This window comes from Haliotis rubra, unplaced genomic scaffold, assembly GCF_003918875.1.
Source record: "Haliotis rubra isolate DU_JTF1 unplaced genomic scaffold, ASM391887v1 Scf473, whole genome shotgun sequence".
NCBI lineage: Eukaryota > Metazoa > Mollusca > Gastropoda > Lepetellida > Haliotidae > Haliotis > Haliotis rubra.
This window is the reverse complement of record NW_025767161.1, coordinates 645,026-672,924: the sequence shown is the minus strand read 5'-3', so window position 1 is coordinate 672,924 and position 27,899 is coordinate 645,026. Positions and strand designations below refer to the sequence as shown.

General features: G+C 42.5%; 1 protein-coding gene and 1 long non-coding RNA gene across 2 annotated transcripts in view; one reads left to right on the top strand and one right to left on the bottom strand.

Annotated features, from left to right (window-relative positions):
• The first annotated feature begins 137 nt into the window (after positions 1-137).
• LOC124290756 lies at positions 138-19,872 on the top strand. Its single transcript, XR_006902025.1, has 3 exons — positions 138-224; positions 4,136-4,140; positions 19,862-19,872. It is a non-coding gene; the product is annotated as an uncharacterized LOC124290756 (long non-coding RNA).
• The window catches only part of LOC124290755 (potassium voltage-gated channel protein Shaw-like), a 67,569-nt gene continuing 43,128 nt past the window's right edge, over positions 3,459-27,899 (bottom strand). Inside the window, exons 2-3 of the mRNA XM_046727572.1 lie at positions 25,085-25,350; positions 3,459-6,894 (exon numbers count right to left, since the gene is read on the bottom strand). Of these exons, the coding sequence (XP_046583528.1) occupies positions 5,833-6,894; positions 25,085-25,350 (1,328 nt within the window). The 3' untranslated portion in view covers positions 3,459-5,832. The remainder of the gene's footprint in view (positions 6,895-25,084; positions 25,351-27,899) is intronic.

Below are 27,899 nucleotides of genomic sequence, written 5' to 3'. Positions count from 1 at the left end.
ATACGAGTATATACCGATGAACGGGCTTTGTAATGTGGAAAAGGCTAAATGACTCTGTAGCTCACCTTCTACTTTGTACCATTAACACAGCAAAGCTACATTCATAATTCGGTCAAAACAGTTAAACACCTTTGTGTCGAACATGATGATATCTCGAACTAAATCCTTTGTCTCTAAAGGACTCTGTAGCTTATCTTTAACTACTTTATACCATTAACACCTGCGTATTCTTTTGTCAGCCTTTTGTGGTTGTGTCGAAGCTCGGATAAGTTTTTACGAACTTCCTTTCAACTTCGACACAGCGGTGTGTGACTGTATTTACAGGTAATGATGTCATCTGAAGTTCATACGGGAAACGTTACTCAATAACACAACATATTCTAAAGGGCATTAACTATGATTCAGTAGATATTACATTTTTCCGTCAATCAATGTTACAGCTATCTGAAATGAAGCCGCTATGGTAACAGCTGATAATACCGACATTATATATAGAAATAGGTGACATGGAGTTAAAGGCCACCGTCATAGAAAAACCGAAGGTCCATCATCACAGCAATGACAATTCAGTTAAGACACCAGTACATTCATACACAGCCTGCTTATAATGATATTGGTTACAGGAACAGTCGGCACTATCACATGAACAATGTTTAAATAGATAGATGAAAACATACAGTATACCTACATACTTGAGCTGTGTTGAGAACACCCACAATTGGAAGGCTGAGTGTTGCAACACCAACAAGCCAGAGCTGGGTCTCCTTTACGAAGCAACCTTTACTAAGGTTAACCTTAACTCCCCTTCTTTAACATTGTACTAAGGTTACCTTAGTGACTTACGATCACCTTAGTGCTTTGTGAAAGGAGGCCCAGGTTAACAAATCATGGATAAACATAGGGTGTTCTGTAACATCCTTTGGGTATAGTTTGACTCTAGAGCAGATGGAACGTGGTAGACGATGCCAATTGTATGTCAGTTGAGTACAGTAGTATATGTCCATACTTAGCACAAAGTTACAGATCACTAGAACATTCACTGTGCAATAGACCAACGGACGGCAAAAGGCGACTTTCTTTTGTCATATGATTAGATGCATATTTGGACAGGCAAGCTAAAAAGACTTGGGTATACAACCTGGTGGTTTTGAAAGTGGGGACTTAACGCACTTAGGAACTCATGTGCGCACAGTAAAATAGAAAAGTTGATACTTATTCTTAAGCCTAAAGCTCGATGCGAAGTCTCTGCTTTATCCAACATGTAATCAGCGTAGCCATCAACACTTAACACTAAACATCATTAACTGGAGAACTCTCTCGATGACGAATCAGTTTCATCCGTCGAATAAATGTAAAGATTTTAATTAGAAACATATACAACCATCACCAAAACAATACCATGAAACACGACCAAGGACAAAGATCCTTGACAAGAGGATGTAACTGTCCTCAAAAGTGAGGGGTGGAGGATTTTTGGCAAACTGATAAAACAAGTGAAAGAACTCACAATAAAGTGGAGATATATGTAAGGCAAGAGGGACGTCTGTGATCGACTCGCAGAACACTGGCTACCACGCTACAATGCAAGAAAAAATATATTTTAAGATGATATAAACATCGTCAGTTATGCTTTTCATTCAGCAGTCGTTCTTTCATTCAAACAGAAACATGACAGATATACAATGACCGACACAACAATGAGCTCCACACAATGGTCTTACAGTGTAAAGAAAGAACAAGCGAGAGTGGAGGCTGAAGAACCTTGTTGTGCTAATGTGATTTTGTGGAACCATGGTCTATGGGTTATAGATGCCACGTGATAATATTGGTACCAAAACGGTCTTTCCCACCACAAGATATCTATGAATACCGGGATATGGAATCACTGGTCAACAAACCAGCTTGTTTGTATGGCTTGGTGATCATAGAATACACATGTAAATGAACAAGAGAAACATATTTGTGCCACAACGGTGTCTGCCACTGTTGCTGCAAGTTACCTGGAGAATCTGGACATGTAATCTCTGATCAACAAACTGAACGCTTCTATATATGATCTGATGATCATAAAATACACGTGTTATAGAATTTCAATCCATTTAAACTTTAAATGTATAGGACAAAGTATAAAGTTGGTCGTTATATCTTTAACTAACGGCTACTCCACATAACATCACGACGTTGGTGTTAGACATTGCAATCTGCTCGTTATACTGAAACGCTTAAGTAAATGTTTAGGTGGTCAGTGTTTTGCTGGCCTTAGAAACTCGATGCATATTAAGTCATCTTTTAATATTTCGGGTTAGTAATACTTACATCTTATTATAGTCCTATCAATGGAGTGATAGTCAAGTACATTTAAGAACAACACTGTAAATTACGTAAACCTTACGTAAACTATCTATTCATACACGTACAAAGGAAAAACTAAAGAGACTGATGCAAGGATTTCCTCCACCAAATGTTTCGGAAAAAGATTACGTTGTGTGCGAACAAATATCGAAGACCTTCCTGCCATTCTTGCAATCAACTTGCCTCAAAGCCAATATCATTAAATGTGTCTGGAAGGAATTACTTGTGTTAAGCGAAAATCCCTGTCACATGAAGGCTCTTGTGGCCCGAGATATAGTGTGTGGGAACAACGGGTGGTAGCGTGCAAGGTTTTGTAGCAAATACATATAGCAAGTGGGATATACAGTGCGGGATTCAACCTGGATATATAGTGCGAGATTCTAGCTGGGTATATAGTGCGAGATTCTAGCTGGGTATATAGTGCGAGATCAAGCTGGATATATAGTGCGGAGGTCAATCTGGATATGCAGTTTGTGGGTATAAACTGGCATATACAGAGCGAGATTCTCGCTGGATATATAGTGCAAGATCAAGCTGGATATATAGTGCAAGATTCTCGCTGGATATATAGTGCAAGATCAAGCTGGGTATATAGTGCGAGATCAAGCTGGATATATAGTGCGAGATTCTCGCTGGATATATAGTGCAAGATCAAGCTGGATAGATAGTGCAAGATTCGATCTAGCTGGGTATATAGTGCGAGATCTAGCTGGTTATATAGTTTGTGGGTATATAGTGCGAGATTCTAGCTAATATATAGTGCGAGATATCTAGCTGGGTATATAGGCCAGTGTCAAATATAGGTTATATAACGTGCAGCATGACAGATATGTACCATAATCAAATACCGGCTGTTACCAAGGTGTTATGACATTGTGGAGATTTTTGTCAGAGTAGCATAGTGGTGGTACCAGTAAGAATATCCTGACTGAAGCTCGTGTCAGTGTCGGGTGATGTTTTGTGAAATACGTTTCAACAACGTCATGAAACAGACTGTTTGTCCTCAAAAGCTGTCACCTCAAGCAGTCACAGTCCCCTCCCTTACCTGTCCGATCCCCTCGACTACAACCACACCTCAACAGAACCCCATGAGGTTGTAAACTGGACGCATTCACTCACTAAAGTAATCAATATCTGTTCATTATGATGATGATTATTATTATAGCGACTCAAACATGATAACATGAGTATTTGTTCATAATATCACAATGTCATGAGGACGCCAGAGGACGCCAGCGGCCGATGATGCCTGTGGAAGAAGTGGATGGAACAAGGGGAGACAATCAGGATAAATGTGTAATAGCCTGGTTCTCGGGGTCTGCTGCGCTAACGCTTCGGTGCCGAAGCGTTAGCGCAGCAGACCCCGGGAACCAGGCTGAATGTGTTAATGCTTCTCTTGGTGACGTCAACAGTGGCCTTCTTACCATCGACCCTTACATGGTCCATGGTCCACAGAAAAAATAATAGAAACAGCTTTTGGCGGATTTACTTGTCTTACTGTTAAAAAGCTGACACTTATCATGTTACATGAACGATATTAGTTTTGAAAATTTAAAAATAATACTTTAATGTGAATATATGATCCGATGTTGGTTCGTTCATATCACTTCAGGACATACTGCACCAGTAGTAGTAGTCATATTTACAGCGGTCTTCGGCTGTGAGGATTTGCGAGCGTTACAGTTTAGAGTTATCTCCCTTCGTCTATCTCGCTTCAGGTGGGAACATGGTTATTGGACGATCTGTATACTTCTATGTGTTCCTAATCCCCAACTACAACCAGAAAGCGTACAGGCGAAATTAAAAAAAGATATTATTAAAAAGACTATATGACTTAATTTTTGACAATGTATATTCTATCACACATGGTACCAGTGTTCAAATACATTCATTATGTCGAGGGAGCTTTAGTGAACATGGTCAACCAGGATTATTGTCAAGGTAAAATGGTATTAGTATATCTTCACCACAACTGGAGGTCTCCACAGCGTCGGGAATAAATTCAGACACGAAAACGTTTGATTGTTTACCGTGGGAAGGAGAGTTCTGGGCGGCGGGAGAAAGTCGAATGGACTTTCCAGAACGACGACGACATTCAAGACATGACGCCCCACTGACTTGTCTAACATTGTTGTCATTCGAAGTATCATTTACATAAGAAAATGTTTACCACGAGGCACTGCTAAACTATATATTCTGCATATAGTCAGATCAATGGTACATTTTGTCATATCCCAAATTATTTAAACTATCAAATCACCTAAACTCGAGGTACTAAAATTGATGGCAGCTATACGGCAAATCTATTGATTTTTGAATATCAGGATCTGTATTGATATCACAAAATCTATGTTGTCACAGATTTACATATAATATCTAAATGGGTATACATTTTTAGATAAAATCCATTCATTCATATGTAATGAGTTGATGATTTTAGAGATTTTTCAGTAAAACGACGTCTCATTGTCTGAAGACCTGAAATGACTAATATGATTTGTAGTGACATGGGTTTCGCTTTAATCAAGTTATTTCTAAACGTTAACTCCAGTGTTATTGCTAAACTGGCGCTGACTGGGTGTATCTGCTGGACTGTTATTGCTTGGGGGCTGTATTAGGGAAAGCGCCTTTCATGAAAAATGTTGCATCAGATCGGTCTAACCTGAGGAATGAGTAGTGAGGGAACGAGTTATCTGAGAACATGAATACGCCCTTCACGGGTTTGTTTGCACTGCTTTCCTCCAGCACCACAGAAGGTGTAAAGTCGCTGTGGGGATCAAATTCTATTTTTAACCAACCAATCAAGTAACCCCTTTCCGTGAAAGGGAAGCCGGCGAGTGTCAGACCAATCAGCGTTCAGCTCATGAAGGCAATATTCCCCCCCAACGTGCACCATGGCCTTGCAACCTCTGCTCCAAACAGTGTTCAACATCAGGTAATGTTGGAGTTTAACGAAAGGTCATGAACGGAATTGTGCTCATTTCATTCTGTTATGCAAGTCTCATTTATTACCCGTTGAAAAGTAGACGCACGTTGCATGAGAAATAGAACCGAAATAATCCGAACGCTCCTTGGCGTGAACTCTTAACAGCACATGGTTCACTGGAACAAAGCTTTTCCTTGATTGGCTGTTAAACATAACTACTGTCTACATTCACGGGTGATGGAGGAAGGCAGTTAATGCTAACCCGTGAAGTACCAACGGTGGAAGAAGATACGGAAATATCCCGTACTGAGACAACTCTGTACAGCCAACTAGCTGTTGCCTTCCGCCCTGCAGAAAGCATCAAATTCACATATAAATCACAGAAGAAAAGTGGAAAAATTGTAAGTAGGCAAACAGCGAACGTTGTCACACTGCTGTCAGAACGTAGACAATTCTCAGCGTTGGTTATGCAGGCGTGAAAAGGTAACGGTTCATCTCACAACTCCATATCACAAGAATTCCAACCAGCGCGTCACGACTGACGTACAAGCGCGTCATACGTGCGTCTCCCCTTGACACGATCCTCCGTCGTCTGAGCGTGTTTTCATGGAACCATTCTGATGTAGGCTATACGAGGAATCTATATTCTTCATTATCACGTCGCTGATGGACCCGTTTCTTGACATTCTGGAGACAAGGATTGGACTTGTCTTATCACTGCCTTTGTCTCGAGCGTTACCGTTCATGTACGGCTCTACCACAGTTGACGCTACCGAAGGGGGACGATCAGTTCCAGGCATCTGTTTAAGGGGTTCTGGGTCTTTAGCTCCTCTATCCACGCGCCTCAGTGCTTGCGATCGGGACCTGACGTGAGTATAAAACAGACTGAAGTTATTAGAAATAACAGGGAAGGTCAAGGCCAAAAGCAGTACTCCACAAACAGAGCAGGCTGTTCCAACAATGTATCCGATTGGAGTCCGTGGATAGATATCGCCGTATCCTACTGTTGTCATGGTGATGATGGCCCACCAGAAGCCGACGGGAATTGTGTTGAAGGTGTCACTGGGGTTCGTGGCGTCTTTCCTCTCTGTGTAGTAGATCATGGTGGCGAACACAAGCATCCCGATCATGAGGAAGATGAAGAGCATCATCAACTCCTGGAGGCTCGCCTTCAGTGCATACACCAGCACCTTCAGCGCCTGGTAATGCTTCACAAGATGGAAGATGCGGAACATCCGGATGATCCTGAGGATGAACATAATCTCAATCACAAGTCTTTCGTTGAGGTAACAGGCTTTTTGATCCGATTTTTCGAATATAATCTGAACGTAGAGAGGAATCAAAGCCAGAAGGTCAATTATGTTCATTGGCGAACGTACGAACTTCAGTTTATTCGGAGCTACCGTAAATCTTAATATCAGCTCCAGTGTAAAGAAGACGGTACAGATCACGTCGATGATGTTGAGAGCCTCGTGTGAGGTGATAACGCTGGATATGCTGTCAACGCCGTCACATTTGGTCGTCACGTTGGTCATCGGTCTCAGGGACGGCAACGTCTCCAGACAGAAGCCGGCGATGGACAGAGCAACGAACAGGAAGGACGTGATGCCGTACATCTGAAACAAAGAGCAGCGACTGAGAACCCGGTATAGTTGGCGTGTGTGTGTGTGCGTGTCTGTGTGTGTGAGTGAGGGAAAGAAAGAGAGAGTGCGTGCGTAAGCTGTTTGTGTGTGTTGGTGTGTGTGTGAGTTGGTTGTGTAGGTGAGGGGGGAGTTGGTGCGTGTGTGTGTGTGTGAGTGGGGTGTGTGAGAGTTGGTGTGCGTGTGACATGTGTGAGTGAGAGAGAGAGTGTTGAGAGAGTTGGTTGCGTAGGTGACAGAGAGAGAGAGAGAGAGAGAGAGAGAGAGAGAGATGGGGAGTAACGATTAATGCATGTTACAATCTTGTAGGGCGGTGTTCACTCCTCGCTGATCGGGAAAAAGACTAACGCTTATTCTCGAATATGTATAATTAGATAGAAATAAAAAGACATAATTCCTTTTAAATTGTAAAGGATGCTAAGTGAGATGGGAGATACAAAACCTGAGGAAAATCTAGACTTGCTGCATTAAGAGATTTAGCATTGCAGAAATTTCGCGGTTCAGGGACTGTGAGACAGACTAACTGGGGAACGGCAATTACCCAAAACCCGCTCATCTAGTATTACTCCTCTCCTACCTTAAGACCACTATCGCAGTCTCCTATTCTCGAAAGGTCTTCATATCCGTTTCAACTCGAGAGGGAAGTAAAACGTCATCGTGAGGATTCACGGCAGGACCACGCCCCTATTCCGCTCCATTGTAATGGAGCGACTATAAATAGCGATGAGCAGGTGCATGGAATACGTGAATTATCTAGAGTGGTTGATAATATCCACACTATTCTATAATAAAAATTTGTAAATTCTGAAACGACAATAATTCGATGTCTGCAAGACCGAATCAACTGAAAAACAGTGAATCTGTAACCTACCAAACCACTCACTGGGACATCTCTTCTAAATGTTTGTTTACATGAGCACTCACACCAGGGAATCTCATTCTTCTAGTGTATAACTGAATCAAACAGATGACTAATGTCGAACACTGTCAAGTCAATGTGATGACCTAAACTTTCTTCACTCACACCCTAGACGCCCTGACCCAGTGTAAAATAACTGGGAGAGTGTCGCTGATCACGCCGAACTCTCGGCTTCATTACAACCTCATCACCAAATATCTCCTCCATGAGCTTCCAAGGTCCTTTGGAAGTCCTAGTCAGATGAGCCTTAGTCATGCACGAACACTGAAATTGGCAGGCTCGGTGATTGCCTCCCATAGCCGCCAGTCCAGATGTAAGTCGGGCTAATCTTGTAGAATGAAAGGATAGAATAAGAGCTGATGAGGCTGGTGATAGCGGGCAGAACGAACCGCTAGGAACGTAGACAGCGGGGTAATTGCAGGGTAACGGGAGCTTACATACACAGGGGACGTTGTCTGACATTATTCCGCCTTCATGTCACGATCGACATGGCCCCTTATGAAGATTAGCGTCAATATTCATAGACTGTTATGCTTACTGCCGACCTATATCTTGCGAAGGGCGCGGGTCGCCCAGTCGTCTAAAACACCACAAGTCGCAACGAAGAACAAGCATGGCGGAAACTATGACCGCGGGGTGGAACCAGCAGGTGTCCGTATCACATCCATGCACTAGCGTCACACATAAGGAATTGTACTGGACTCAGTGCGTTAAATGGGCAATATAAACAGTTACGTATGAGCGCAAATAGCATCCATTCCAAGTCCAGGTGGACGATAAATAGCAGTACATTAGAATGATTTACCTTAATTGAAACATGAATGTAAGGTTATTATATATGATGATAATTCACATCGTTTCAAGTAAAACAAGTACTACATCTATAATAAAGCATGAGGCAACATATTTGTGGATATATTTTGTTGTTGGCACAGAAGTCGGACTGGTACCTCACATTGAATGTGTGATTTATTCTAAGAGTGAGTGAGTGAGTTTAGTTTTACGCCGAACTCAGCATTATTACAGCTATATGGCGGCAGTCCGTAAATCATCGAGTCTGGGCCAGACAGTCCAGTGATCAACAGCATGGGCATCGATCTGCGCAATTGGGAACCGATGAATGTGTCAACCGAGACAGCGAGCCTGACCACCCGATCCCGTTAGTCGTCTCCTACGACAAGCATAGTCGCCTTTTGTGGCAAGCATGGGTTGCTGAAGACCTATTCTACCCCGGATGTTCACGGGTCGTTTTATTCTAAGAGTCAAAACGAGCGGCAAATGTATATACCAAGATAAATCCCTTCACGACAAAGATGGTCTTATCGGCAAAACTGGACAAGCATTAAAATTCGGTTACACCGACTGAGCCAGATTTCCCATGGAATGGCAATGAAACCATCTACCAGAATTTATCAGAAACTGAAGCCACCTCGAAAACAACAGAATCACCACCAGATTTAGCCAGTTCGCGGAGGAATGACTATGGAATCTCCGTATATGTTCCGAGTAATTTCTGAGGAATATGGAATTTGAAATATGCACGAAATCTATCAGAAATTACTGCGGATATTCTGCAGAAGCAAAGGCAATGATTCCGATATGTTGACATATCTTTACTAAATGCCCGCCTTATTAAATTGTTGGACTCTGGGAAATGACAAAATCCTTAAAGATATGAAAATCTAGCAAGTGAAACGAATTCTTGCGCATGTAGTGTATTCAAACCACACAGTTGTCACGCCCCGTCAAAACAGACATCGATCGATGATAACATATTCAGAAATATCTGAAATTAACATTGTTTAAATGTAATCGATGCAGCATTAAGCCAAAAGCCGCATCCCATTTATATCACCGAGAGCACGCGGCCGGGCGTTACGATACTGATGAGTCAATGTATGATGCTTTAACTGTACTGAAACAAGATCGTCTACACTTGCATTATTGGATCAGTTAAAGGCAGCTCCGTGACGAAATGGTATCAACGTGTAGAGATAGATAGGCGCAACAAGCAAGATAACGCCCGTAGAATCCCTTTATCACATATCCAACCCCCTTGAGAGCCAGTGACGGCCATTTCCGCAAGAAGAATACAAAAACGCTATCCCGCTAATCTAATATTCCGCTCCCTTGTCATACTGTTTCGTCCGTGCGTCGACTCCCCAATGCCCAGTTTGCTGCTGAAGTCTCGCGAGAGCCGCCATCACAGGACACTAAGACACCAGGGGTCTCTGTGCTGAAACCGAAGATGGCTTCTCCGGAATTGGTGTTAGCTGTTACGGCTGGCTGTGACTATTGATGAAGCTGGAATTCTAGTTTTTTTTATTGGAGAAAAAACTCACATTGTTTTGTTTTACTGTCAGTGTCAATTTCAGGGCGAGGGAGTAGAGTGAATCTACCGCTACTACTTAATATCATGCTGTCTTAAAGGTCACATGCAACGTAAAACACAACTTTGCAGATTCTGATACCTTTCGGTATGGACTTACCGAAACAAAGCGTCAAAAATGCAAATTCAGCTTATAAAGTTGAAAAATAACGCGATGAAAAAAAACGCGCGAAATCGGAGTTCAAACGTTTCCCTAATTTTCCCCAGACTTTTTCTGGGGAATACGGGTTTCAACAGCTGGGCTGCGCTCATAGCATGTGCGCAGTGAAATAGGTTCGCGCAACTTGGAAGCGGGCTGTCTGGTGAATACTCGGTGAAGGCTTTGGTGTGAGCTATTTTCATAATGTTTTGTTGATATCTCACAGGCGCGAGCTTTTTTATATGTTATGAGAGTAAATAAACTGTTTATATAATTTCATTTGTCTATTTCACCACACGTTCTTCTTACCGAGTCACTTTCTCAGTTCGATACTTAAAAGCAATGTCATTATTTAGCGTTGACAGAATTTCTAACTGTGATATAGATATGTCGCTGTCACAGACAAAACTCAATGTCTTGTTTTATTGACACCTGTGTGTCTGCCTGCCTGTCTGCTAATGACAATATTCAATACACAACTGCGATCACTGACCACATGCAATTTGAACTTAACACCAATCAGGCTATACACCATAAACAAAACGCATTGATTTATGGCCCGAGTTCGGTCTCTGTCACATTATGTAATTACACAGACAGGCAGGTGTGATACTTGAACACATGACATGTTATGATGTCTGTTGATTGCAAAATGTTATACACAAAAAAATGAGCATGTATTTACAAAACCCAACATGAGCCGTGAAGGCGGCATTTGCTAATGAACCAGCCGTTACACTTGAGTGCACACCCACCCGCTCTGACTGGGTTCGGTATCCCGGCTGCTTCGTTTCGAGGGAGGTAAACCCAAGTACAAAATATTGCACTTTTGATTTGCGATTATACGCTTATAATTTTGTTTATTTGTTTTTTCATAATCAGCAATGCATATTATATGTCATGAAGAAGTGATAATTGTGTTTTAATTATGTTTGATTTTTTTGGTTGCATGTGACCTTTAAAGAGATGCGCCAAGCGCGGGCGTAAATGAAGAGGAATTCTAATCTTATGAATTTTTGTTCCCTTAGCTACAGACCGAGGCTGCAAGTCGAACTTTTATGACATCAGCAGGGAAACAGGTGAATAAATGACCTCGTTCAACTTACGTGATAAGTACCTCTGGCAGTAGTTTTCATGAATGACATGGTTATTTTTTACGAACCATCGAGCCTTAACTTGGTATTCGAATATCCGTGATGTCACTCTCCAATCGACTGCTCCTAAACAATGACTAAAATAAAATAAAAATAATGTTTTTGTTATATTGCGTTTTATATATCAATAGTAGGACTCAAATACAGGCGGATGTATTGACAGTAATTCTCACTGAAAATAATATTTGTTGTTAGTAATTGGCAACTGTGTTCTAGATGTTCGACCGTTGTTAACTTGTTATTGTTTGTTTTAGCAACGTGGTGCATCTGAAGGTTTTGTCGTGAATAATTGAAACATACTTGATCAAATGAACATGAATGATTGTGTATGAAATCTTGCAACATGGCAAGTAGAGACTTCTCGAAAAGGCAGGACCTTTAATTTAACTTAATTCACTTGATAGATATTATCTGCAATGCTTCATAATTCGTAGTTTACTCTACTTTAATACAAATTAAGCAATTTAATATAAAATTACTTCAATGCGCTTCGTGAACAGATGTATATGACTATTCAATAAAACGTTCAGTCAGCTGATGTACTATAGTAATTTAGTATTTAACGGTCAGGCGGTCGTCGTAGTTCACTGTGTTTACATTCATTGTTAGAAATGGGATTGATTTGAGTTTAACACCACTTTGAAACATTTTTCCGATTGTAAATTTGAGTGTCAATATAATTTCAGAGAAACTCACAGGGAAGGAGATTATTGACATTGGCATATTGATGACACTAAGAATGAAAATTAATGCTAAACAGGAATTCAAACCCTCGATATTGGAACCTAACAAGCCAAGGGGACGCAACCCTGCACAGTGGTGCCTTAGACGACTGAGATACCAGTGGCCCCTGTAATTAAAACCGGAATGTTTATTGAAATGTGGTGTATTCTACATCCATAAGTTTCATAAATTAACGAATTAAAATCAGACTGCAGAAACGAGAGGCAGCCTGGTTCCCTGGGTCTGTTGCGCCTGCGCTAGCGCAACAGACCCAGGGAACCAGGCTGCCTCTCGTTTGAAACGAATCCAGGCTGAAACGAGAGGATGCTCCGCAAAAGGGGAGGTAATCGTGGCGTATCGTGACCAGCTGAGCCAACGGTAAGGGGAAGCTACTCTGCACAACGATGTGTCATGGTTTGGTCCAGGTTCTGAAGGAAGCCCCGTACATAGGAAGACCAGATATATTATCGCTGCTTGACAGCGGGTCCTAGTGTCAAAGACCTGATCCACAGCAATATATTAGTGAGTGAGTGAGTTTAGTTTTATGCCGCACTCAGCAATGTTCCAGCTATATGGCGGCGGTCTGTAAATAATCGAGTCTGGAACAGACAATGCAGTGATCAACAGCATGAGCATCGATCTACGCAATTGGTATACGATGACATGTGTCAACTATGTCAGCGAGCCTGACCACCCGATTCAGTTAGTCGCCTCTTACGACAAGTATGGGTTACTGGAGATCAATTCTACCCTGGATCTTCACGGGTCCAGCAATATATGGTGGTTGTAAGAGGCGACCAAATGGAGGATGTAGCAGTTCCCAACTCAGCCAGAGCGTTAAAGTGAATGGGTGCGTCACAGACCATCAGCAATTCCATGTTGAATTATTCACTATGTCAAGGTCTAAAGAAGTAACGTGGTACTAATGCTTCCTCGCTCCCTACTCTTTGAGGAACAAAGGAGACTAACTTCAAAGCGAATTTCGTGGGCTTTGTTGTAACAATACGCCAATTGTTGTACATGCCTTTTTGCTATTAACCTCCTTGCTACCAATATAGTCGTTCAATACCCACAACAAAAACGGCACATGAAACAAACAGGTAAAAATATCCACCAGCAAGACACAACTTTGAGAAAAACTTGTGATTGAAGCTGAAATGATCATTTTGTAAGAAATTCGGCCGCCCTCAAAAGAACCAGTCATGTATTTTGAAGAAGTCTATTGACTATGCAACCCTACAAATGGGACCATCAATCCTCAGGATAACTCCTGATTGGACATGATGAATGCATCGCAATCTAGCGTTCACGCAGCTCATAAAAAAGACCAGTCGTAACATACAAATTAAGCCATTATGCAAAAAGCAACGCGCAGCAGATTTCCGATTTCTATGGTGATTTCATGAGTGTTTAGGGAGCGGTGTTTTCGACCTGTCAATTCGACTCATTGGCTTCATATGCGTCAGGCCATTCTATTAACTTCCAGTTGAAGAAAACATTTAGAACGAAACATCTCATCTAGCTCTCATAAATAATTTATGGTTAACACGTCTTTGAGTCTCGAGAAAGTTCTACCTAACATGGCCTGGAAACAGATGAAACAAGACGTCATACCCTTGGGGAGGGCAGGTGTAATTATTCACGTATTTCTGATAATGTCATTTTGGGTCTACGTTGAGAGGATGCGGCACTTATTTGATTAACATATTGACAGTGCGTCTCTCTGTACCGGCTACTGGTTAACACGACACTGTACTAGATAACACGACACTCCCCAAATTCACGGCATTTGCTGTCCACTGAAGCGGCGCGGTGGCAGCCTGTACTTTCTAGGGATGCCGTGCATGATGTCGTTTCATAGCTGCGTTATCGACAGCCGCTGTTGATGGTGCTGCAGTGAGAATGCTGTTGGCATGATCACTTGCTCCTTTCAAACGGGTTCTCGAACGCACCAAGATGTCGCGGAACACCGCCCACGATGGTGGAACCAGTCTACATTTACACATGATGTGTCTGTTGCTGGTTTTTCCAGTCAGACGAATGAGACACTTAGTTTGAAAATTGCCATCTGTAAACTGTCGTTAAGGCAGAAATAAACACATCGGTGCTATAAACACATTACGTTGTGTAATTGACAATAAAACATACTGAACATACTGAACAAGAAGACAGACGCAGACGAAGCCGGTCGAAGGTGATTAAACGCGAACATGCACACAGTCTTCAGTCACAAGCATGAGCATCATGATAGCAATCCATCATTTTCTCTGAACCACAATTGATTCACTTCCACCGACTCCCCCCACAATGTCAACATCATGAATGTAGTCAACACCACTCCCTTTCCAGTTCCTGCGCGCACGCACGCACACACAATCACAGTCTACATATCAAACAACATTCTTTGTTGCTGCCGTTGTAACTAAAAATCAGTTATATCGTTGGTTTTCCACTATTTGACAAAAAGGACAAAGAAAGGACATTTTTAAACACAAACCAGTAAGGGAATTTTTACTCAAAACGGGATATGGTTATGTTTGGAATAATCAAAACGCCTAACCAGAAAATTCTTTTATTATGTCACTGACTCAAAGAATGAAGGACATCTATCAACAAAAAATGGCTTGAATTTATCTATCTATTCTCTAAATGTCTGTATTATAAACATTGGAAATCTGAACTATGCCAAGAATATTATTTATCAAAAATAACTGTAAAGAAATTCCGTGTAGCTTTATCCCGTTTCCGCTGCTCATCACACGACTTGTTTGTTGAAACTGGGCGTTACATGAATATTCCGCGTAACCATAGAATTTGCAGCCTCTGTAACGTTAATGCTGTAGAAGACGAATACCATTTTCTTTTTATCTGCCCCGCCTATGAAAACCTTAAAAAGAAATATTTAACATCCTACTATTATACCCATCCAAATGAAATAAAAATGACTCTATTATTGCCAAATGGAAATACTATTGAATTACAGAACCTGTCAATGTATATCTATTTTGAACTTATACATAGAAAATCGGCTTTAAATTTGTAATCTGTAAATATTTCACATGTGCTTTTCTGCTGGTCAGTTGTAAATATTGTGTATATAAATGTACTATAGGCCTGTGGCCTTTAAGTGCCGAATAAAGATTGATTGATACAAACTAGTTTGTTCTCAATGACATTGATGTATCACATAAATGATTAAATGTGATTTCATGCTGACATTATGAGCCATTACACAAATGAATAACCATGCATGGATGCAAGCAGCATCGTTGGTTTGCACAGCAGCTCCACATTTAACATACTGTTACAAGCATAGCCACAGGCCGTAAATATCTAGTTCCTTCCCCTTCTGCCATCACAACGCTGCCACCAATGTTAGATCCGAGAAGGAATAACAACTTCGTACACTTTCATGATCTACTTTGGGGTGATCGTCAGTATTTCACAAACACTTGAAGAACCAAGTCAGACTTGTCTTCAGCAACCATTGCTCTTCGAAGTAACGGGATCGGCTGGTTCGCTCTTTGTTTGATACATGTCATCGTATTCCCTCTGCATAAATCGCTTCTGATGTCAAAGAATGGATAGTCTGGTCTTATTTACAGACTGGAATCTTTGGACTGGCTGGCGTTTAACAACAATACTTAATAGATAGTGTATACTCAACCTTTCTTCATTGAAGAGGACACACAGCCGTAAAGAACTGACCCCTGAAGAAATGACCGCTGCGAACTGACCAATGAAGAACTGACCCTAAAGAAATGACCGCTGCGAACTGACCCCTGAAGAAATGACCGCTGCGAACTGACCCTCTGAAGAAATGAAACTGACACCTGAAGAAATGACCGCTGCGAACTGACCCTGAAGAACTGACCCCTGAAATGACCGCTGAACTGACCCTGAAGAAATGACCGCTGCGAACTGACCCCTGAAGAAATGACCGCTGAACTGACCCTGAAGAAATGACCGCTGCGAACTGACCCCTGAAGAAATGACCGCTGCGAACTGACCAATGAAGAACTGACCCCTGAAGAAATGACCGCTGCGAACTGTCCCTGAAGAAATGACCACTGAAGAACTGACCCTGAAGAAATGACCGCTGCGAACTGACCCCTGAAGAAATGACCGCTGCGAGAACCAACGAAGAACTGAAGAAATGACCGCTGCGAACTGACCCCTGAAGAAATGACCGCTGCGAACTGACCAACGAAGGATGACCCTGAAGAAAACTAACCCTGAAGAACTAACCCCGAAGATGACCGCTGCGAAACTGACCAATGAAAGAATGACCAATTAAGAAATGACCGCTGATAACTGAACAATGAAGAACTGACCCTTCAAGTTTTGATTCGTGAAGAACTGACCCAAGAAGTACATTAATCGCTAGGTCTTTACTTGTGAACTCCGGCACCGGGTACGTTACGTAAGCTGCAGCCGAGTACGAAGTAGATACTACGTGCAACATGGACGTCTATCTTGTACAGTTCTTTGTCTCGTCGTCACCCAAATCTGAGTGTATTTATTACACTTGGTGAGGAGGACTACATTGTACAACAGTACTTTGTCTGAATCTTTGACATCTTTTGTAGAAATTCCTTTATTCGTCCGCAAATGAACATCCTGAACGTCCTATTCAAACCAAGGTATATGTTTGGCATCACACCCAGCCCCATCACTGCATCTTTGTACTGAATTAACTTCTCCCCCGCACCACATCGGCTTCCTCGTTATAGCGCTATCTTTGTACATCTGTACATATTTATGTTTTCGCAAGTTTTATCTGATGAGTGAGTGAATAAGTATGGTTTTATGCCACAGTAATCAAGCAATATCACGACGGGGGACAATAGAAAAGGGTTTCACACCTTGTACCCATGTGGAGATTCGAACCCGGGTCTTCGGCGTGACGAACGTACGCTTTAACCACTGGGCTACCCCACCTCCCCTTCATCTCATGAAGAATTTGCCCTGAAACGTATCAATGCAGATTATACACTTTATATACATCATAGTTGTGTCATATTTGGATGTTCTTAGATCTTGTGAATGGCGTTCAAAGAGTTGTGCATTCGTTGGCCACACACAGCAATATTTTCATATAATCGGATCCGTGAAAATCCGAGTAAGAATTGTAAGAGGCGTAAACGGGATCGGGTGGTCAGGCTCGCCGACTTGGTTGACACATGTCATCGTATCCCAGTTGCTTAGATTGATGCTCATGATGTTGATAACTTCATTGTCTGGTCAGACTCGATTATTTACGGACCGCCGCCATATAGGTGGAATATTGCTGAGTGCAGCGAACAACAAACCAACCATGTATTCTGGTTAATGATCGAATCTGGTCCAGTTAAACGAGTGATTGATATTGTGAGCAACGACCCTCAACACTGGGGCACGATGACACGCCGTCATCCGAGTCTGACCAGCTGATCCATTTGGTCGCCTCTTACAGCCATCACATATTGCTGGATCAGGTCTTTGACACTAGGACCCACTGTCCAGCAACAATAATACACCAAGTCTTCCCATGTACGGGGTGTGCTTCAGAACTTTACACCCACCAAGGACACTATAAATCTTCCGCCAGTTCTTGATTGAAACTTTACAAGTCTTCAGAGAAATCTGGCTACAAATCGTGATGCCTAAAAACATACACGATTGATCGCAATCAAAGTTTTAATCTGATAAATTTCGAAGTCCTGCCTCTACTTTGGGAGGAATGAATCGATTTGCCGCCAGTCACCCTCCCGATTCTCCTTTTCCCCTTCATCCGGACACATATTTCAGACGACACCATAACAGGCACGTCTCCCTGAACAGAGAGAGTTCTTCATAAACTGGCAAACTCACAAGAATATAATCTCATCTTGTAACACCCCATTCACTCCCGTCTGTAGTCATGTTTGACCAACCATATACACAGTGTACACTCCTGTAGTCATCCAATGGGGGTAGATGAAGTCCTTCAGTGATATAAAGTTGATTAGTTGGACAAAATGGTTGATGAATATTTTGATGAATAGATGGTCCATGTTCACAAAGCGATATTGGACGCGACGTTAAGATTTCACGTCATGTGACCCCCTTAACTGATGACCAGACTGTTAACCACTAGTCTGTCTTAATAGAGAGTGAGTGAGTTGGGTTTTACATCGCATTTAGCAATATTCCAGCAATATAACGGCGGGGGGACACCAGAAATGGGGTTGACACATTGTACTCATACGGGGAATCGAACCCAGGTCTTCGGCGTGACGCTTTAACCACTAGGCTACCCCACGTCCCCACTTGGCAGGTCGGTGTGATCTCGAAAAACTTAATTCATTCACTAACAAATTCAATATGAAGACTACAGAAAGAATACCACACACATTTTAAACCGGCCAAAACCTCCGCACTGGATACCATGTCAAGATTGCTAAACAAATAAAATATCAGCACTCAAAAACGATCTAACTTAGAACCCGTGTCACTGATTCATCTTGCTTTGCAAACCCCGGTGTAATTCCAGTGCCATATTGATTTAAACCTGTTTATGTAATAACTAAGCATGGCTTGTCACTGAATCCAGCGATCAATTTTACCTGGATTCCCTCCCAGAGTCCAAACATCGCGAGATCATGTGGGTACTGCACGAGATGTTCTCGTTACTAAATGTACCGTGCATTTAACTGCCCCGTGCATGGCGGGATTCGGAAATACTCGGCTTTTGTCGGCAGTGATGATATATAAGCGATGACGCCTAAGAAGATTGTGTTATACACTGTTTTCTGTTCCGATGTTTAGAATTCAAAGTGTCATCCGATACAGGGGTCATTGTATAGGGGCAATGGCTGTTTCAAGGTCAGTTGAGCAGCTTCTGTGAAAATTATGAAACCTCGCCGTCCACAATTATGAAAGCTTCTTTAGCACGATCATGAAAACACATTTACCAAAACATATTGTGGTATCTGCAGATCCAGGAAAAGCGTAGGGGCGGTGGGGTAGCCTAGTGGTTAAAGCGTTGGCTCGTCACGCCGAAGACCCGGGTTCGAATCCCCACAAGGGTACAATGTGTGAAGCCCATTTCTGGTGTTCCCCGCCGTGATGTTGCTGGAATATTGCTAAAAGCGGCGTAAAACCAAACTCAGTCAGTCAGTCAGTCCAGGAAAGCGTAACCTCGCCTTCAGTCTGTCGATAGCTACAACCTTGCAGTCTCATTGTTACCGCTGCACGCATGTAATAAAACAGCGTCGGCCATATTGTAACTAGATATTATCTATTTGTTATCCACTTGACCGACCTGTTTTCTAGCATAATGACAAATAGCTGTAAATCCCTTTCACAAAACTGGTATAAAGAGTTAGCCTTTATCCTTCACGTTTACGCAATCGGAACATTCTCAATGGATGCCTCGGACTGTCATTTTGTATGCGCATGCGCACAATTTCAGGGCACAGTGTCGTACTACATAGGTTGTATTCAACATGCAATTATATTTATTCTTTAGGGCATATTGGTTATCCAAGACTCTGAATAGAAAATAATTGTGAAACCTACTTCAATTGTTTCTCATATACATTAACTTCACCCAGTGAGCTCTTCATTTTATGCGGATGTCGATTTTAGCCGCCGAGTAGTTTTATTCATATACATTATCCTTAAAATCATGAACACACATAATGATTGCTTTTCATCCCGCAGAAATCAATTTAACGTGGAGAAGGAATACATGTCACGATTCCGCCAGAGAGACGGGATTGATTCTGGTAGTAATGGCGCTGTCTCTATGTGCGTGGATGCATGTTCACCACCAAGGTCGCAGACACTTCACTAAGGCCGCATGTCGTCAAGGCCTCATGGCCTTCACCAAGGCCCCATACACTTTAACAAGGCCGCATGTCCTTCACCAAGGCCTCATGCAGTACACCAGGGCCCTTTTTCTCGAAACGTTCGTAGCCCTAAAAATGATTAACTTTGATCGTAGCCTATGTGATAAGAATGGGTTTAAGAAGTTCGTAGCTAGTTAGTTCACCAAGACCTCATGCACTTCATTAAGGCCACATGCACTTCACCAAGGCTGCATGTACTTCACCAAGGCCACATGTACTTCACCAAGGTCACATGCACTTCACCAATGCTTCATGCACTCTACGAAGCCTTCATGCACTCCACCAAGGCCACATGTACTTCACCAAGGCCCCATGTACTCCACGAAGGCCACATGTACTTCACCAAGGCCTCATGTACTTCACCAAGGCCTCATGCACTTCACCAAGGCAGCATGTACTTCACCAAGGCTTAATGCACTCCAACAAGGCCACATGCACTTCACCAAGACCTCATGCACTTCATCGGGGTCGGATGTACTTAACCGAGGTCGTTTATACTCCATTTGTCGACTCAGTATGACATGGGGATTTCAACGATTTAAGCTTCCCTGAATACATAAATTCCCACAATCGGAACATAAATTCCCAGCACACGAACTTCCTGATTTATCAGGTGTCAATGGACCCCACTTAATCCGCGACCTTTAACCGGTGTAAACAAGTTATGGAAACAGCTGATAATCGGGACGAATAGTATGCAATATTTAAGTAATATAAGATAATCAGTGACATTATACTGCTATTTATCAGGAGACGGAAGAAGAACAAACAGCTTCACGAAATAAAATGTATATGTAGCATCAAAAGTTTCTTTTGAAAAGTACAAAAGTGTGGTAACATGTCTCTCTCTGAATCGGACCGCCTCCGTGGTGAAGTGGTTAAAGCGTCCGCCCGGAGAGCGGAAGGTCGCGGGTTCGATCCCCGACTGCGTCATACCAAAAAGACGTTAAAATATGGTACTTGTTGGTCCCTGCCTGGTGCTCGGCATTAATGGGTACAACAAGGGCTGGTCGGCTCGGAGTCAGTATAATGTGTCTGAGTGGGTTATTCATGCTTCACTGCGGCATGGTATCTCAGTGGGCTAGCACTATAAAACCAGCTTAAGTCTGGGCTAGTTCAAGCAGCCGCACATACACATACACACGCATGCACGTCGTCATATGAGCGAAATATTCTCAAGCACGACGTAAAACCCAATTTTACCTCACCTCACCTCTCTCTGAATCAGCATCACGTTGGATTAGAATGCGCTGAAGACACAACCATCACACGTTAAACTGGTTTCACGTTGGAACTGAAAACGCTGTAGATTCAACTATCTCTCGTTCAGCTGATACCACCTTGGATTAAAATACGCTGTAGATATGACAATGTCTCCTTAAACTGATACCACTTTGGTTTAAAATACGCCGTAGATACAACAATCCTACTTCCTTAAAGGCCTCATGCGTCACCAAGGCCCTCATGTTCTTCACCAAGGCCTCATGGCCTCATGTACTTCACCAAGGCCACATGTACTTCATCAAGACCTCATGCACGTCACCAAGGCCTCATGTACTTCACCAAGGCCTCATGTAGCCGAGCTTCACCAAGGCCACATGCACTTCACCAAGGCCACATGCACTTCACCAAGCTCATGCACGTCAGGCCTCATATTCACCAAGGCCTCATGTACACCAAGGCCTCATGTACTTCACCAAGGCTTCATGCACTCCACCAAGGCCACATGTACTTCACCGACCTCATGTACTTCACCAAGGCCTCATGCACTTCATCGAGGTCGCTTATACTCCATTTGTCGACTCAGTATGACATGGGATTTCAACGATTTTAGCTTCCCTGAATACATAAATTCCCTTTGCATTAGAACTTCCTGATTTATAAAGTGTCAATAGACCCGACTTAATCCGCGACCTTTAACCGGTGTAAACAAGTTATGGAAACAGCTGATTATCGGCAACAATAGTATGCAATATTTAAGTAATATGATAATCAGTGACATTATGCTATTTATCAGGAGACGGAAGAAGAACGCTTCACGTAAAATGTATATGAGCATCGAAAGTTTCTTTTGAAAAGTACAAAAGTGTGGTAACATGTCACTCTTGGATCAGCATCACGTTGGATTAGAATGCGCTGAAGACACAACCATCACACGTTAAACTGGTTTCACGTTGGAACTGAAAACGCTGTAGATTCAACTATCTCTCGTTCAGCTGATACCACCTTGGATTAAAATACGCTGTAGATATGACAATGTCTCCTTAAACTGATACCACTTTGGATTAGAATACGCTGTAGATATGACAATGTCTCCTTAAACTGATATCACTTTGGATTAGAATACGCTGTAGATATGACAATGTCTCGCTAAACTGATATCACTTTGGATTAGAATACGCTGTAGATATGACAATGTCTCGCTAAACTGATATCACTTTGGATTAGAATACGCTGTAGATATGACAATGTCTCCTTAAACTGATACCACTTTGGATTAGAATACGCTGTAGATACAACAATCTCTTGTTTCACTGATATCATGTTGAATTAGAATACGCTGTATATATGACAATGTCTGGTTAAACTGATAACACTTATGATCAGTGTGCGGAATAGCCACTGGCCCGCTATCCCCTGGCTAGTAAAAATCAAGTCGGGCCAGTAAATCTCCAGTCACTGGCCCGACTGGCTGGAGAATTTACATGGGGTCTTTTTGTAAATATATCACTTTCTCCGACTTGTTAAGTTATAACTCACTCTTAAATCATGCAAGATTATGGCCTGGTAAAAATGTTCATCATATTAGCAGCTTAATGATGAAACCCGTGTCTACATTCAAATTTCGGACTTGTGAATTATTTTGTGGGCTAGTAAGTTTCAAGCATAGCTAGCCCGACTGGCTAGCAACATTTGGAAACTATTTCGCACACTGCTTTGGATTAGAATACGCTGCAGATAAAACCATTTCTCGTTCAGCTGATATCACGTCGGATTAGAATATGCAGTAGATATCAGCGTCCCTAATTATACTGTTATTACGTCGGATTAGTAATGGGGAACAGCTGCGTTTATGACCTTTGCAATAGTATTCGGCTTGTGTTTTCAGACATCTTAACATGTTGATGACCTCTGTTATCATCTTAACATCTCTCGTTGATGACCTCTGTTATCATTGTGGTTCGAAATCTTTTACCCGACAGTTTTAATACAACCATCTCTCGAATCTGGCATGACTGACTGCTTTTAGCAATATTCCAGCAACATCACGGCAGGGGACACCAGAAATGGGCTTCACTCATTGTACCCATGTGGGGATTCGAACCCGGGTCTTCGGCGTTACGAGCCAACGCTTTAACCACTAGACTACCCCACCGCCCCGAATCTGGCATGAAGTTGGATGGAGGACGAAATAGATATTACCCTCTATCTAAACCAGCATCAATTTGGGTGAGAATGAACGTACGAACGACTCTCTAAATCATCGAAAACGGTCGGGGTTATTGGGAAAGGCAACATGAAGGTTCAGATGAGTACTTGATTGTTGTTTTACGCCGCACTCAGTAGTATTCCAGCTATATGGCGGCGGTCTGAAAATAATCGAGTCTGGACCAGACAATCCAGTGATTAACAGATAACTTGTTGTAATAAGAGTGAGTGAGTAAGTGAAAATGATGTTTAACCGCTTTTAGCAATATTCCAGCAATATCACGGCGGGGGACACCAGAAATGGGCTTCACACATTATTCCCATGTGGGGAATCGAACCTGGGTCTTCGGCGTGACGAGCGAACGCTTAATCATTAGGCTACCTCACCGCCCCTTGTAATAAGATTTAGCTCGTACATATTGAGAAAATTATGTAAAAAGTAGGTTGTTAAGTAATGAACAATTTTCAGCTTTCAAATTCTGAACATTTTACCTGTTCCAGGTAAAATTAGTACTTTCCTATTAAATTAGACTAAAATGTATGTCTATAGAACCGGGCCCATGTTAACACATGACACGTCACAACTGACCTTTGAACCTTCAACCTACTCGATCAGAAAGGTCAGCACAACACAACATCACGAACTGCAAACACTGTTTCCGGTGTAATATATTAATTCCTTAGAAAGCCAAGACACTGCTATTACTCCCAGATTCTGAATAAAACATATGCATTAATCATACCCTTGAAGCGCGGCTTATTGATCTTTTAGAGCGCTGCCATGTGACTCATCAACCCACCTACATGTCGGTGAGGCATCTTGGCACTATCTGGTACTTGTACAAGGCCAGGCGGAATAGACTCGGTTGATCGAGGACCAGTTGTCGGGAACTGATACAACACTTACCTTGGACAGACGGGAGGTCCTCGGGTGATCGAGGACCAGCTGTCGGTAATAGCTGAACTTACCATGGCCAGACAGAATGTCCTCATGTGATCGAGAACCAGTTGTCGGGAATTGATACAACACTTACCTTGGACAGACGGGAGGTCCTCAGGTGATCGAGGACCAGCTGTCGGTAATAGCAGAATTTACCATGGCCAGACGGGATGTCCTCATGTGATCGAGGACCAGCTGTCGGGAATTGTTGCAACACTTACCATGGACAGACGGGAGGTCCTCATGTGATCGAGGACCAGCTGTCGGTAATCGCTGAACTTACCATGGCCAGACAGGATGTCCTCATGTGATCGAGGACCAGCTGTCGGGAATTGATACAACACTTACCTTGGACAGACGGGATGTCCTCGGGTGATCGAGGACCAGTTGTCGGTAATAGCTGAACTTACCACGGCCAGACGGGATGTCCTAAGGTGATCGAGGACCAGCTGTCGGTAATAGCTGAACTCACCATGGCCAGACAGGATGTCCTCATGTGATCGAGGACCAGCTGTCGGTAATAGATACAACACTTACCACGGCCAGACAGGATGTCCTCAGGTGATCGAGGACCAGCTGTCGGTAATAGCTGAACTTACCATGGCCAGAAGAGAAGTTCTCGGGTGGTCCAGAATCAGCCAGATCTTGGTCTGCCAATACTTCCATCCTGACAATAGATCCAGGTCGACAGTGAAGCTTTCCTTCTGGAGCGAGGTGTCAAACGAATCAAGGATCCTCTGGTTCTCTATGTAGGAGCGGTAATGGCGCCAACAGCAGGCTTTGATTTCATGTTCGTTCATCTGCCAGAAGTCCAGCTCGCGCTTCACCACAGCTCCACACACCTCCAGGGGCACGTGCAGCTCACCTGTCAAAAAGGATTCGAAAAATGAATGCAACACAAAGCAGGGTAGACATGTTTACAATTTTTGTAAACATTACTTTATGGGTGAGTGAGTTTAGTTTTACGCCACGTTTAGCAATATTCCAGCAATATCACGGCGTGGGACACCAGAAATTGGCCTCACACATTATACCCATGTGGGCATCGAACCCTGGTCTTTGGCGTGAGGAGCGAACGCTTTAACCACTAGGCTACCCCACCGCCCCTACTTTATGGACCTGAGTGCCATAAGACATATCTCTTAGACAGAACCCAGTCTGATTTAGAACTACTGCTTCTGGTAAGGACATTCCTGAGGGGATTCCGATACAGGACTGGTTCCCAATAATCTATTTCTGGCGTAAGAGGCCACTATACATTTTTCATGATTCCCACATGCTACATATACATTGTGAATTGTTACAGACTTGTAGGCTTTAGCTGTAACTTGTACATCGTTTCTTATTTGCACGTGTTGAACGTAAATTGTGCATTATTGTTTTATTAGTACACTGTGCATCGGTCTTGATTTGTTAGTTTGTAAATTTGCTTATTGCCACTCCTCTATGACAGCAGTAATAAATAATCGCGTCTAGACCAGACAATCTGGTGACTGGCATCATGAACATAGACCTTTTGGGATACAATGACAGGATGAATCAACAAAATTAGCGAGTCTGACGACACTATGCCGTCAATCGCCTCTTACTACAAGACTGACTGACTGACTGAGTTTGGTTTTACGCCGCTTTTACCAATATTCCAGCAACATCACGGCGGGGGACACCAGAAATGGCTTAACACATTGTACCCATGCGTGGATTCGAACCCGGGTATTCGGCGTGACGAGCGAACGCTTTAACCACTAAGCTACCCCACCGCCCCTCTTACTACAAGAATAGTCGTCTCTTACATGCACGTGTTGCTAGACCTTTTCTCTGCTGTTGACCAATTCTAGCGGGTTTTACTCGGTTTCGTTGCATTTTGCATAGTAACGGACGGTGTAATATAATTCCAGGTCATGAAGGACCCATTTGATCTGTAATACCGATGCTGTCGAGAACAAAAACCATTTTGTATTGACGTGTTCTAAATTCAGTGGTTTACGAGAAAGATATCTACCAAACACACGCTGTTCATGTTTCAACACTTTTTCAATTTGATACTTATATGTCTCCTTCGCATGTAAAGGTAATAAAATAACATGCAGTATGCATTTATCATGTCAATAACCTTATGTTATAACCCAGCTGTGTTTTTATTTACTATAACCACGTTTTACTGTGTATTTTCAGTCCGCGAAAATAAACAATAAAATTAACAATATTCTGTTATTTTACTCACCAGTTTCATAAACACGTCGACTTAAACAGGAAAATAAAAGAACCCTATGCTTTAATCTGTGTATGCCTATTGTATCACTTGAGTTCTTTGGAAGCTACATATTTCACGTATTATCTTTCATCAGATGCTAAGTCTATTACATATCCGGAACTGCCTTCATTGTAATACAACTCGACTTTCCCTTAAAGAAGTTCGGTTTACAAGCCCAATAACGGCTAATGTAGCGAACATGAGGAGAAGAAGACTTAATAAGGAAGACATTAAAAGCCAGAAGGAAATTCAAATATCAATCATTCTCCAATGACGATACTTAAACAGCGCCATTTCTTCCTTTGTGCTATTAAACGTTGAAAGCTTGGTATTGCAAACTGTGTGATGAAGACGGAAGGGTTGTAACAGAATTAGCAGGACTACTGATGTTGACTCTCTGTGAAGTCAGATTGTTACAGGGGAATGGCGTCATCTCAGGGATCACATGACGTCATATCCATATAGCATCCTTTTGTATGCCCCCAACGGTCGTAAACCGTAACAATATAACTCCATAGGAACCCGAATGATATATTACGTGGTATATAATTGATGTCCTTTATTGCATTTCAGTTTGACTGACGGGGGATTGTTAAAACACAAATACTACTGTGACTGGTTGTTGGTTTGTTGTTTAATGCCACACTCAGCAATATTCCAGCTACATGGCGGCGGTCTGTAAATAATCGACTCTGGACCAGACAATCCGGTGATCAATAGCATGAGCATCGGTCTACACAGCTGGGATACGATGACATGTGTCTATCAACTCAGCGAGGCTCACCACCCGATCCCGTTAGTCGCCTTTTACACCCGTGAGTCCAGGACGACAGCAGGGTATGCCAAGGTATTTGGCTTTGCCGGGTACCAACTTCATTAAACTGAGTAAATTGTATGACTGACTTCTCATATCATGATAGACTAAAGACATGCCCGTATTTGTTAGGAAGCGACTGATTGACAGGTGGTCAGTACTATGACTGTGAGTGTTGTTTGGCACTGCAATTAGTACATCCACAGTACATCAAAGTTCAATACACTCAGTGTGGTCCGTACGCCTAAACCTCAGTACACTGTAGCTGGTCTGTACGTCTAAAACCTCAGTACACTGAAGGTGGTCTGTACGCCTAAAACCTCAGTACACTGAAGCTGGTGTGTAC